The sequence below is a fragment of the Protopterus annectens genome, chromosome 4.part0 (genome assembly GCF_019279795.1).
Source record: "Protopterus annectens isolate FY-2018-M chromosome 4.part0, PAN1.0, whole genome shotgun sequence".
Taxonomy (NCBI): Eukaryota; Metazoa; Chordata; order Ceratodontiformes; family Protopteridae; genus Protopterus; species Protopterus annectens.
In genome coordinates this window covers 658683965-658698425 of record NC_056733.1, presented here as the reverse complement: position 1 = coordinate 658698425, position 14461 = coordinate 658683965, and the positions used below count along the sequence as shown (strand labels likewise).

General features: G+C 46.3%; 1 protein-coding gene across 1 annotated transcript in view; it reads right to left on the bottom strand.

The window, feature by feature from the left end:
* Positions 1-14461, bottom strand: part of LOC122799507 (BRCA1 associated protein) — an 815197-nt gene that overhangs the window by 538524 nt on the left and 262212 nt on the right. The window contains exon 4 of the mRNA XM_044068621.1: positions 8685-8874. Within this exon, the coding sequence (XP_043924556.1) occupies positions 8685-8874 (190 nt within the window). The remainder of the gene's footprint in view (positions 1-8684; positions 8875-14461) is intronic.

Here is a 14461-nt window from a genome sequence, read left to right as displayed (position 1 = left end):
AGTGAATACTAGTATAAAAAGTATCTGAACACAGGAATAAACTCTTACTCTATATAGGTCAGGGGGATGGAGGGGGGGGGTGGTTGCATCCAAATGAAGTCACCTACTCAGATGGAACGTTATGGTGAGTACATAACTTCTAAATCTGAAGTAGGCAGACTTCATTTGTCTGCAACCTGTGGGACAGAGTCCCCAGCTACCTAAATCTTGGGCGGCCGTCATGGAAGGATGTTCCGGAGCACCGCTAAGCCAAAGGATGCTCTCCCCCCTGGAAACAACATCCACCTTATAATGAGAAATGAAGGTATGAGACGAGGCCCAAGTGGCTGCTGCACAGATATCATCCAATGGCACTCGGGACTTAAAAGCGGCTGAAGTGGAAACTGCCCTAGTAGAGTGAGCTGTGACCCTCTGAGGAGCAGGCCTACCTGAAGTGTCATAAGCCTGCAAAATACAATTAGCAATCCATCTCGACAGTGTGACCTTGGAGACTGCTTTACCCATAGCAAATTTAGCAAAGGAGACGAACAGTTGATCTGATTGTCTATGACCAGTCGTTCTGTGGATGCAGAAGCGCAATTGTCTATGAACATCTAAAGAATGCAGCTTATATTCTCCTTTGTTTTTATAGTTGGGGAAAAAAACAGGTAAATTGATTGATTGGTTAATATTAGATTCCGAAGAAACTTTTGGAAGAAAAGATGGATTGGTCCTGAGGCACACCCTATCGGGAAAAAAGGAGAGGTAAGGCGGTTTGACGCATAGAACCTGGAGTTCCGACACTCTTCTGGCTGATGTGATGGCTACCAAGAAGGCAGTCTTCCAGGAAAGGTACTTTAGATCTACGGAAGCTGTAGGCTCAAAGGGGGGAGCAGTAAGGGCCTGTAGTACTAAGGATAGGTCCCAAGGAGGCACAGCTTTTTTGACTGGTGGCCTCAACAGAAAAACTCCTTTAAAAAAGGTCTTGCAAAGTTTTGCAGTCATGAGGAGAGCTGACTCATGACCCACATGATAATGGGAAATCGCTGCCATTTGTACCTTTACCGTGGAAGAACTGGCCCCCTGATGAAAGAGGTCTGTTAAGAAGTCCAGTACCGCCGACATCGGTGACGAAAAGGGATCAACATTGTTCTGAAACGCCCAAATAGAAAACCTTTTCCATTTGCTCCGGTAAACCTTCCTAGTGGAAGGTTTATGAGCCGTCACTAAAACGCCCTTGACAGGTGACGAGATATCGGGAGTCCTAATCAAGGATGGAACTGGAGCAGCCAGGCTGCCAATCTCAAGGTGTGTAGATTCGGAATCGGGAGTCCTTGAGGATGGGAAATGAGATCCGGGATCGGATCCAGAATCCAGGGTGGATTCACTTTGTGAGACCATACATAAGGGAACCAAGGCTGACGAGGCCAGAACGGGGCAATGAGAATCATTCTGCTCCCCAAACTGTTGGCTTTCTGCAAGAGCCTCTGCATTAGAGGTAGTGGAGGATAGGCATAAAGGAGACCGGGAGGCCAAGCATGCACCAGTGCATCTCTCGGGGATTCCCCAGGTGGGGGAAGCAGAGCAAAGAAAATGTTGCATTTGGCGTTTGAGTGAGAAGCAAAAAGATCGCAACAGGGTTGCCCCCAGACAGCAAAAATCTTCTTCGCTACCAGAGGATTGAGAGACCATTCGTGAGGGGAAAGAATGGTGCGACTGAGCTTGTCCGCAAGGATGTTGGACCTTCCCGGAATGTGCGTTGCTACAAGAAAGCGGTTGGTGGAAATTGTCCATTCCCAGACTCTCATGGCCTCTCGACAAAGGGGATAGGACCTGGTTCCCCCCCTGCTTGTTGATGTACCAGACTACAGACATGTTGTCTGTCTGGATCGCAATAATCCCTGTAGGAAGAAGGCTGTGAAGTGCTTGCAACGCTAGAAGCACCGCCCTCATCTCCAGGACATTTATATGCAATGAGGTCTCTGAATTGTTCCACGTGCCTTGGACAATCTTGCCCGCAGAATGCGCCCCCCCAACCCGAGGCGAGAAGCGTCCGTAGTCACCGTGGCTAGGGGGAATGTTGCACAAAAGGGTCTCCCTGCTAGAAGCTCCGGTGACTGGAGCCACCAAAACAGAGAGTCCCTGCATGCCTTGCTGACCGCTATCGGGCTGTTGAGAGAGGAGTACAGCGGAGACCACTGGACCTGTAGGGTCCATTGGAGAACCCGCATGTGTAAGCGAGCATGGAGAAGTGGAATAGCTGCTGCCATTGAACCCAGGGCCCTCAGGACTGAAGCCGCCATGGGAAACGGTTGCAGGACTGCTGTGATATGACACCTCAGGCTGGATAGTCGATCTGGAGTGAGGAAGGCCCGCACTGATCTTGTGTCCAACCTTCCTCCTATGAAATCTATAAGCTGAGTGGGGTGCAGTAAAGATTTTCCCAAGTTTATGGTGATGCCCAGCCTTGGGGCTATAAGGAGGAAATAGTCCCTGGCTGAGCACAGTAGATACCTTGATGATGCCGTGAGGAGCCAGTCGTCCAGGTACGGAAAGACCTGTAATCCCTGGAGTCTCAGGTGGGCTGCTACTACAGCTAGTACCTTGGTGAACACCCTGGGGGCAGAGGTGAGACCAAAGGGAAGGACCCTGAACTGGTAGTGGCTGGTTCCCAGCTGGAAGTGAAGGAACCTCCTGGACCGTCTGTCCATCCGAATGTGGTAGTACGCGTCCTTGAGGTCGATAGAGCACATCCAATCGCTCTCCCGCAAAAGGGGGAGTATAGATTGTAGAGTGACCATCCGGAATTTTTGCTTGGTTACAGACAGGTTTAGCAGGGAAAGGTCTAAGATCGGTCTTAAGTCCCCCGTTTTCTTTGGCACCAAGAAGAACCTGGAGTAAAACCCTGATCCGGTCTGATCTCGGGGGACGTGCTGGATGGCTCTTTTTTCTAACAGCTGCTCGATTTCGACAGCTGCTGCCTCCCTTTGGTCGGGTGGTACATCGGGGAGGCTGCGGGATCTGGGGATTTTGCTCAGGGGGATGGCATAACCTCTGGATATCACACGAAGCACCCAACGGTCTGATGCGATTGACTCCCAAGAAGTCAGGTGCCTCGAAAAACGCCCCCCGACTACCTCCAGAGATGGACAGCCGGGCAACCCTTCAGGGCTGTTGCGTGGGTCTGTCAGAGAAAGGTTCTCTGGACCCAAAGTTCCTAGGAGCCCCTCTGCCTCTAGGACGGCGACCTCCCTGTCCTCCTCTGCCACGGAAGGACTAGTTATCCGGAGCAGGTTGGGACTGCTGCGACTTCTGGAACCACATCTTCTTCTGTCCCTTCTGGTTCTTCGAGAAAGACCTCTGGGGAGCTGAGAAGCGGACTCCGACGGCAGACAGCGTCTTCCCGTCCTTCTTGCTCTGGACTAACGTTTCGCGAACGGCTCTGCCAAACAAGGCAGAACCATCAAAGGGGGCATTCGCGAAGGTCGCTTTGAAGGGCTCAGCAAAGTCACAGTGGCGGAGCCAGGCCTGACGCCTCATGACAAGGCCCGCTCCACTAGCTCTAGCGGCTCCCTCAGTTGCATGAGAAAGTAGCCGCATAGAAGTATTAGAAACTGATCTGAGAGTGGCCATTCGGGTGGAGTACACGTGCTTGTCCTCCGCCGACATGGACTCTGGGGGAGATGCTGCGTACTCTTTGATCAGGTCCCGCTGCATCCTGATAACATGTGCCATGTAGTTCAGCGCTCTCAAAGAGAAGGTTGCTGAACTAAAAGCTCGCTTCCCAATGCGATCCATCGAGCGGGACTCTTTGCTCGGAGGATGCATAGAGGGACTTTCCTGGGATAATTCCCTCATTGTGGTTGCGGCCATCATCATAGCATCTACCGGGGGGCCCTTGCTCCAATGAGTGCGGTCCGCCGGTGGGCTCAGGATTTGATCCGGACGCTTGGGGACAGGCTCAACGGTGTCCGGTTCCTTCCATGCTCTGGTGGAAATAAGGTCCACCAGAGGATCGGCAGGAGGGGACACCCAAGAGGTAGATGGGCCCGCCTCGAATGCCTCCAAGAACACAGACTCGTCTGAGGAGGCCTTGGGGGCAGACCACCCCCCCTGATTCTAAGCATCTCCATAATGTCTCCAAAGGAGACGTCCTCTGGGGGTGACCTTGGGGAGCCCTCCCCTTCATCCAAGTCTGTGTCTTCGGTAATGGACTCAGGGGAGTCCACGTGTCTCCTTTTACACTTACGCTTCCGAGGCACTTCCTCGGGGGGAGTGTCCGAGGAGTCCTCTTCAGCAGCCAGATGTTCCAAAGGAACTACTTGGGACATCGAGGCGGGCTGTCCCTGGGACCGGCTGATGGGAGCCTGGCCCAGCTGCAAGGGAGTGCGGGGTGGAGCCACGGCAGGGACCGGGGGTCCGGTAGTCCTCAACAGTGCCCTTTCCACTACGTCGAAAGCCGAGGGAGAGCCGGCCTCTCTAAGCCCCGAGAGCCGACCCCCACTCGGATCCGACGCACGGATCGCAGCCGAAGCCAAGACCGTCGGATCCGAGAGACCGGTGCGCTCCGACCTAGACGGAGCCGAAGACACACCAGCTCCCTCGGATCCGAGGCTAGGCCCTCGGCTCCGAGAGGTCGGGTCCGAAGTACCCGAAGCACTCAAGGGATGGATCGGATCCGAGGTGCGCCGACCGATCGGATCCGAACCACCCCCGGATCCAACTCTGCCCGGCTCCGACAGCTCCGAACCCGGGAGACGGGTCGGAGAAGGAGACAAGGGGGCGAAAAATGGGGTCGAAGCCCCTCCCGGTTCGGGGGGGGCTAAGAGCACTCCCATTTGCATCTGGGCCTGGATGAAACGCCTCATCATCCGGTCCATGTCTGCCTCTGACAGAGAATGTGGATCTAGATGAGGCCACCGAAGCGGACCTAGAGAGCCGCCTCGGAGACCTCACTGAAGGGCTAGCCTCCTCCTCCTCGGGCCCAGAAGAGAACCAAGGGGAGTGGAGCCGAGGAGGAGGAGATCTAGAAGACACAGGAGAGGCCCACTTGGACGGAGGGGCTGAGCTTGAGATCTCGGCCCTCCGCTTGTGGTGCCTATCCTTGTGTCTCTCCTTCTGTCTCTCTTTCTCCCTAATGGTCTCCCTCTCCTCCGGCTTTTTGGTGGGAGGTTGAGTCCCTGCCGAGGAAGGGGAGACTGCAGCACTCAAAGAAGGCTGCTGGCTAGCAGGGGCAGAGGCCAAAGCCGCATCTGGAGGGAGAAGTCCCGCCAGAACAAGCTTCGACCTCCGCTCCCTTAAAGCTCGGGGGTTGAACCCTGCACATATGGTACAACCAGATGACAGGTGTTCAACCCCCAAGCATTTAACGCACCGAGTGTGGCCATCAGCTGGGGATAGCTTGTGGCCACACTCGGTACATTTTGAGAAAATTGCCTTAGGATTTTCTGCCATACTAATCCCTAGGCCTAACACACACAGTTGACACAAACACACCAAAACTACGCAAACCCGAGAAAAAAATTACTAAGGTAAAGAGAGGAAAGCCTAACGCACACACTCAAACTGAATAAAGAGTAAAAATTAAAGATTTTTCAGTCAAAACTTATCTTCACAATATAAACTGCCAGGAGCTCAAGAGTCCGTTGCTACATGAAACGCGGCAAACGAAATATGAGGTCAGTTAGGGCTTGGCAGAGGATTATGGGTAGAGGGAGGAGCTAGGAGCTCGGATCCTAAGCTTTTGAAATGCCGGCTCGGATCCGATACCCACAGGTTGCATCCAAATGAAGTCTGCCTACTTCAGATCTGTAGTTTCTCATTGCTTGAGAGTTGCTATTAAAAATAGCCCTGACTAATACTGTACCCTATACTATAACATACCATAAACATTGTATTGATTTGATTTTAGTATTGAAATACAGTAATTAAAAGCCTGGCCGGGGGGGGGGAGACAGAAAGTGCAACACATGAAAACTGAATTGAATTGTTCATATTGTACTGTATTTCTTCGATGATTTTTTTTTTTTGCCGGTTGCTTGAGTTCCGGTTAACTGTGAATTTACTGTAATTTCTTGCTCACTATGGGATACTGATGTTTCGCTTTCATCACCTAATCCTTTTACTTCACTTTATTGTACTTTTTAAGTTTGTGTAGTTCTTCTTTTAATATTACTATATGCCATGCTTAATTATAAGCACATTAAAAAAACAGAATGCAAACTATCGTAGGGAAAGCAAAAACTCTGCATGGCCTTACTGTCATGAAGCTTCTATTATAATACTATTCAATGCAGAACCTAGCACGTCACAGTGTGGCATCACACTGAACTTTGCTACCTTACTAACTAAATTTGGCATACTCCTATTGCAAAAAAACAAAGAAGTTATAATAGGATGTTTATTTCGGCAACAACTGCACAGAAAAAGAAATACACTCTGAATGCAGGAAAATACAGTATGTCATGAATCTAAGCACATAAGGGGATAAAGACATAAAATACCACACCATTATTCTTCTACGAATGGGACTGCAGATATCAGTTGTACAGTACATCAAATATAACAGTAAAAACTAATTATCTGCAAATACCTTTCAAATATGGACACTGATCAGGCAGGTACAAGACATGAGTGAGACTGTGTGTCGTCATCATCATCATCAACACCCTTTTTAACACAAGGGTGGATAGTCACATCAACTGTCACCATCTATCTTGATTCAGTGCCACTTTCCTACCTTTTTTGACAGTCATGCCTGACTGTCACAAGTCTATCTCATGCAATCCATCCATCCATCTCTTTGCTGAACAATCTCATTTCCTCTTGCCTTCTTTCTGTTTCCCCAACTCATCATCTGCTTTTCTGTAGGTGCCTAAAGCACTGTAATTTGCTATTTAACCTTTTCTGCAAGTGAATCTACTTTGGCTTCTGTTCTGATATCATTTCTTTGATTGTCCCACAGAGTACAACCTATCATCTGTCTCGAGCACTTCATCTCTATCTCCTTGACTGATCTGCCTTCACTTCCCAGGTTTCTGTACCATAAAGAAGTACAGGTTGTGCCACTGTTTTGTACACCTTACTTTTCAGCTTCTTTGGTATTCTCCTCTTACACACTACACTGATACGTTGTGTCAGTTGGCTGCAGCCCTTCTGATTCTAACTCTGACCTCCTCATTCAGACTTCCCTTTTCCTCAATCATTTCCTAATGCTTGCCGCCATTAACTTGTTCCATTATTTTCCCTTCTATCTAATTTTCAGTTTCTTCCGATTCCTTGCTTGCAAGACAGATGCGTTGTTTGTAGCTCAGTTTCAACCTGCCTTCAGTTTTGCACTGCATTCCATTCACTTATCACTTGATGAAGTGCCTTTTCAGAGTCTGTTTGTAATGCCACATCATCTACATACAGCAGCTTTGTTGACCCGCCCACTCCAACCTGTGTGCTAATGTAGTCCACTATCAGTATAAAGAACTGTGGGCAAAGAACTGAGCCCTGATGGACACCCACTCCCACTGGGAGCCCCTCCGAGTCCAAACACTATTGTACTTGTATCATTGGGTCCTTTTACACAACCTGCAGTAATTCTACCAATGTTTCTAGGACTTCGAAACATCTCAAGACCGCCCAAATCAGCTTTCTTGGGCTCTTGTCATATGCATTTGCTAAATCTAGGAATGCCATATTAGACTGTTTGTCATAACTAGTTTCTTCTCTACTACCCGTGTCAATGCAAACATCAGGCTGGTTATGCTACAGCCTAATATGAATCCAATCTTATCATCTCTCATCTTCTACTACTCTGCATATTTATTTACCAATCATCCTCTCCAGCACTTTCATACAGTGTGACAGGAGTTAGATACCTCTGTACTGTCCACAGTTATGAATATCCCTTTTGTTCCTGCACACTGGCACCAAAATATTTATTCTTCAGTCATCTAGGATACACCTTTTTCTAAATATTGCTATGAGTACCCTCAGAAGCCATTTTTTCCCAGATCCCCAACACCTTTATCATATCTCCTGTGAACTCATATCAGCCTAATGTTTTCCCCCGGACTACATTTTCCTTAGTGTTGTTCTCACGTCTTCTAGGATGAGCTCTTCTTCTTTCATTGTAGGCTGTCTATGGGGTAAGCACAGCTTCTGTGGGGTTTTCTTCATTCAGAAGCTGCTGAAACTACTCCTTACATCTGCCTTTGATGTCCCATGGTCTGCTTAGCAGTTTGTTGTTGGCTTGATGGAAGAACAGTTGGTATAATTGTTAATGTCTTCACCGCCTAAGCACAAGGTACAGAGTTCCATCCTGACCTCAAGGCAAGAAAAATGTAAGCACTAGACCTGAAATAGTATTTTGTTATCAAGATATTACCTTTATTACTGTGCTACTGGTATCAAAAATTAAACAAATGTAAGCTAATACTTCTCACTGTACTGTATCTAAATCAGTGGTAATACACTTTCAGAAGGCCATGCTGAAGCTATGTAACATTATAACCAGGTTGCTATGATCAGAATAACCACAGCACAAAAGGGACAACTTTAAACATAAGTGAATGAAAACTTTTGCTCCAACGATACCTGCCGTTGTCACCTGTGGCTGTAGCATCTCTAAATGCAAGATAAACTGAAGCATGTACTTAAAAGTTTTTTTAAACAAATGTACAATGACAACAAAGTTATACTTGTTTTGTCTTTACCTGAGAGCTGAACTTAATCAGTACCATATACTGATTTGGGGTGGAGTCTCTAATGATTTTCATGTGTTCAATTACATCATTAAATGGTGCCACAAACTTCATCAGGTCATGGCTGGTCATGGTAGCTGGTACTGTGAGGATGCATAACATGGCACTGCGTCTAACATCTTCAGATAATGAGGTCATCTTACTATTAAGTAATAAAAAAAATACATGCTTGTTTTCTGCTTGAACAAATGCAAATTACATCAACTCTAAAACATGTTGCAAATAAAATCACTGTTTAAATCAGACATTTTTACACATTGCTTTCTAATAATTTTTTTCTCTATACTTAAATGGCAACAAATTTTCAAATCTGTTGTTGCTCACCATTTTAAGACAAACATCAAGATCTGAATAAAAGCTTCACACTGGTTAAGGACATAACCATTCTATTCACTTCCTTCAAGTGTGCTTTTGTGTTCAACACAAATTTATTAAAGGTTTTTCAAATTATAAAAGTCACAGGCACAGCTCAGAAGGTAACAGCCTAAAATATAGATTTGTTTAAGAAAATACAGATGTCTGAAGGCTTGTTCACCTGTGCAAAGCTGTAAAACCCTGAATGCACTTCAGCTGATTCAGCTTTGACTAACAATCCCAGATGCTGGATAAGCCATATGAACAGAATGGGAAAAGACTGCTGAAAAAAACATAAATTTGTCCTAACAAGCAAGATGCTAGCACTACAGTCATGATGGTTCAGTGGAAGCATCCATTATTTCCCCAGTAATGTAAAAGCCTTGCTTTGGCACTGCCTGGCTGCAAAAGGATAGGAAGTTAGATCACCGCAAAAAAGGATGAACCACTCATGAAAGATGGCCCAAAGCCTCAAGTTCACATTCCTACCACCAGCTAGCAGGACAAGAATAGTCACCCCTTCTAATTCTTGTTCTAGTTCTTTTAACAGATTTTATCAGGCATAATTCCATAAGAACAAGCACAGGCACACTATTGTAGTTTTCAGTTCACGGTTCTAATTATTTTTGTACCGTATGAATTTACTAGGCTGCTATATTAATTTAGCACATTTTGTTAAGAACTTTCTTCAGTCTTAATGACTTAAGAACACATGAAAAACAAAGAAATTTATTTTTCAAACACTGCTAGTAGGAAAGTACAGTTGTGTACACCTACCATAAATGTAGATGTTCGAGTGTCTTCACTGTTGCAATCATAACTGTAGGGTGTTCCTGCCGGCAGGCAGCCCGAGGTCGGCCAGAATTCCAAAGTCTGGGTCCGGCGTCGGCTGTACCAGCAAGCACCCTGACATCAGAACGCAGAGGTAATAAAGCTGACAGCCGACGCCATCTTCTCCAGCCTTTCTTGCCCCAGATGTCAGAAGTCCCCCAAAGTAACCAAAAGGTGTCCAAAAAAAAGAAACACAAATACACCACAAAAGAAGAGGAAGATAGAATAAGCAGAAAGTAAGAGGGGATTGGTGGGAGGGAAACACCGACTGCAACAGTGAAGACACTTGAACATCTACATTTATGGTAGGTGTACAAAACTGTACTTTGTTCTTCGTGTTTCACTGTTGCAGTCATAACTGTAGGGTGGAATCCCAAAGCTGTGATGAGGGAGGAGGTTATGTAGAAGAAGGGGCAGCCAGAAGACCCTGCAAGACAGCAGAGGCAAAACCTGCCCTAGACTTAGAATACAAAGGGAGATTATAGTGCTTAGCAAAAGTATGCACTGAACTCCAAGTGGCAGCTTCCAAAATGTCCTTGGTAGGAACTCCTCTGAGAAAAGCTGCTGAAGTGGCAGCTGCTCTAGTAGAATGACTTCTAACAGTACCTGGAATTTGCTTCCCAAAGTGAGAGTAACAAAACCTTATCCCATGAGCAATCCACTTGGAAATAGTTTGTTTAGAGATAGCCTTGCCTAGAGAACTGGAGGCATAAGAGATAAGCAACTGATCAGATTTTCTGAAATCTTTAGTTCTATCCAGGTAAAACCGTAGTTGTCTGTGTATGTCCAATGAATGCAAAATCCTTTCCCCCTTGTTTTGAGGATTTGGAAAGAAAGTAGGAAGGTGAATAGTCTGATTTAAAGCCACTTTAGAAATCACCTTAGGCAAAAAAGTAGGATTAGTCCTCAAGGCAAGTCTGTCTTGGTGGAAAATAAGGTATGGTTCCACAGCCATGAGAGCTTGCAACTCTGAAACCCTTCTGGCAGAAGTCAAAGCTAATAAAATAGCTGTTTTCCAGGATAAGAACTTGATATCCGAAGCAGCCGCAGGCTCAAAGGGGGATAAAGATAGTTTTTCCAGAACATAATTAAGATCCCAAGCAGGAACAGGAGGAGTTCTGGGAGGTCTTAAGTACTTAGCCCCTCTCAAGAATTGTCTCACCAGCTGGTGAGAGAAGATGGGGGGATCAGTGTTGTAATGAGCCGAGATAGCAGAAGCATGAATTTTAATGGAAGAAAAGGAAGGCCTTTAAGCAGGAGGTCTGAGAGATACAGTAAAATGGAAGAAATGTCAGGCAAAAGAAGATCAGAACCTCGATCCCGCATCCAAATACAAAATCTTTTCCATTTTGAAGCATAGGATTTTCTAGTGCTAGGGCGCCTAGCTTCTAAGAGAACATCCAAAACTTGTTTGGGAAAAGCAGAAGGAATCAAAGGCCCTTGTAGAGCCAAGCTGCCAGGCAAATAGTCTTGATTTGAGAGTGTAACATCTGACCCTGATGCTGGGACAGAAGAGAAGGAAAGAGAGGCAGAATCCATGGAAGTTCCAAGAACAGGTTTCTTAAAGTTGGATACCAAAACTGCCGAGGCCAATTTGGAGCTATCAAAATGAAAATCTTGGGTTTGTCCTGTTTTATTTTCAGTAACACCCGAGGCAGAAGAGGAAGAGGGGGGGAAGGCATATCCCGAAAGATTCCTCCAGCTGAAAGACAGGGCATCCGCTTTCCAAGCTGCTTTGTGGAAGGACCTGGTGCAAATGAGAGGCAGCTGATGATTGAGATGAGATGCAAACAGATCTATCTGAGGGCAACCCCAAACTGCCGTAATCCTGCTGAATATGTTGGGGTCCAGCATCCATTCGTGAGGATCCAAAAGATTTCTGCTTAGGCTGTCTGCTAAGAGATTCTGTTTTCCTGGAATGACTTGAGCTTGAAGATGCAGATTCAGATTTAGAGCTGTGTCCCATAAACTCATGGCTAGTCTGCAAAGGGGGTAAGAGTGAGAGCCCCCCTGCTTGTTTATGTACCACATGACTGTGGTATTGTCTGTGCGAATCAGAAGATGGCCTGGTTGCAAAAGACTCTGGAAGGCTAGAAGAGCATTTTGAACTGCCAACATTTCCTTCAAGTTGATGTGCCAGGGAAGATGCTTCTTTGTCCAATAGCCCTGCTGGCAATTGTTTAGGTAATGAGCTCCCCAAGCATAATCCGAGGTGTCTGTGGTTATGATCTGAACAGGATGAGGTAAACGAAAGGGATTCCCTTCATTTAAAGCACAAGCCCTGGACCACCAGAGGAACTCTTTTTGGAGGCAGGGAATCAGAGGTATCATTGTTTCCAGGCTGTGGTAATGCTGAGACCATACACTCTTTAGGTACCATTGAAGTTTTCTCATATGAAGCCTTGCATTTGGGATCAACAGGATGCAAGAAGCCATGTAGCCCAGTGTCTGCAGGAATTTCCTTGCAGTGAGCTGAGTCAAAGTAGCCAAGGTCTTGAAAATTTATGCCAGCTGTACTTGTTTTTCTGGAGTAAGGAAGGCCCTTTGTAGGCTTGTGTTTAGAAGAGCTCCCAAAAAGATCATTTGCTGAGAGGGGATCAAATGTGACTTTTTTGTGTTCACTGAAAATCCCAGAAGTAGGAGAAGACGCTGAACAAACTGCAGATGTTGAAGTAAAAGATCCTTGCTGTCCGCCTGAATAAGGCAGTCGTCCAGATAGGGGTAAATTTGAATCCCTTGGAGTCTGCAATAAGCTACTACTGGAGCCAGACACTTGGTAAAAACTCTGGGCGCAGTAGATAAGCCAAAGGGCAGTACAGAGAATTGAAAGTGCCTCGAACCTGCCTTGAATCTGAGGTATTTTCTGCGTTCCTGTCTGATGGGAATGTGTAAATAGGCTTCCTTCAGGTCCAATGTCACCATCCAAGCATCTTGGGAGAGCATGGGAAGAAGTTGTTGCAGAGTAAGCATCTTGAATTTTGGAATCTCCAGAAAGGTATTTAATATTGAGAGGTCCAGAATAGGTCTCCATGAGTTTTGTTTCCTTGGAACCAGGAACAGTCTGGAGTAGAAACATTTTCCCATCTCTGGAAGTGGAACAGGCTCTATGGCTCTCATGGCTAATAAAGCATCCACTTGATTTAAGGCCTCTGACCACTGATGTTTTGGCAGATCCGGCCAACCCGAAGACCTTGGCAGAGTATGAAAGTGGAATTTGTAGCCTCTTAAAATCACATCCAAAACCCATTTGTCCTGGGTAATACGAGTCCAATTTTGATAGAAAATAGAAAGTTTTCCTCCGAGAGGGGCTTCCAGGCAAAGAGGACCTGTAGCCCAACGGAGAGAGTCATTGGGTCTGCTTCTTTTGTGATTGAGGTCTGTCTTCTCCCCTTCTGGGTGAAGAAGCAGTCCATTGTCTTGACCTGTAAGAGGCCTGAGCCTGCGCCCGACCTCTGGAGCGTCTATATCTTCCCCTTTGAGGCCTGTCAGACGTGGGAAAGGACCAATTTTTGGAGGGCCAATTTCTAGAAAATCTAGGAGGATGAACTTGTAAAAAATCTTTGACAGTCTGCATAGATTTTGCTTTTTCTTCCATCTTTTTAATAACCTCCTCAGCCTTGGATCCAAATAAAACATCATGCTGAACAGGGGCATCTAACAGTTTAGCCTTAACCTGCTCAGGTAAATTCTGCTCACGGCCAAGCATGTCTCCTGATGACAGTACCAGAGGCTGCGGCCCTGCAAGAAGCTTCCAAGGCATCAAAACCACAATGTAAACTATGTTTGCTAACTTGTTCAGTTGCATGCAATACATCCTGTAATTCCTTGACCTCTGCACATGTAGGAAAGGTAGAGAGCCTTTGCTTTAAAACAGACAAAAGAAATTGCTGATACTTGAACATGTGAAACTGGCAATTTAAAGCTCTAATAGAAAGAGTAGCAGAAGTGTAAACCTTTTTGCCCCACCTGTCCAAGGCACGAGAATCCTTTTCAGAGGGAATAGGATTTTTAGATGAAGCGGCCTTAGCAGCCCTAGAACCCTGAGAAATGGTTTCAGGATCAGCAGAAGGGTTCTTAAATAAGAATTGATGGGAGTCAGGGACTTACAATCAGGCTTAGAAGGAGCAGGCGGCAAGGAATCAGGATTCAAGTACAGGAGGAATAGCCAAAGGCCTGTGTTGAGGGAGAAGGAGAAATTCACTAAGTCTCTTCTTGGAAGCAGAATAATCCTGACCTTCCCAATGAAAATGCTCCCTCATCTCATGTAAAGTTTCCCCAAAAGAGAAATCTTCAGGGGGAGAAGCAGAGGGAATAGAGTCCTCTGCATCAGAATCCTCATAAGGAGGAAAAGAATAATCCTGGTCAGAGGAAGAGACAGAAGACACAGAAGCCTGATCAGAAGAATCATAAGGAATATCCTGTCTAGGCCTTTTTTCTGGAGGAGGGTGAGAACCCCTAATCATTGTCAGTAAATCTTCAGCCATCCGTAGTAATTGCTTCTGGGACTTGGGAGCTGTATCCGAGGAAGCTTGAGCAGAAACCCT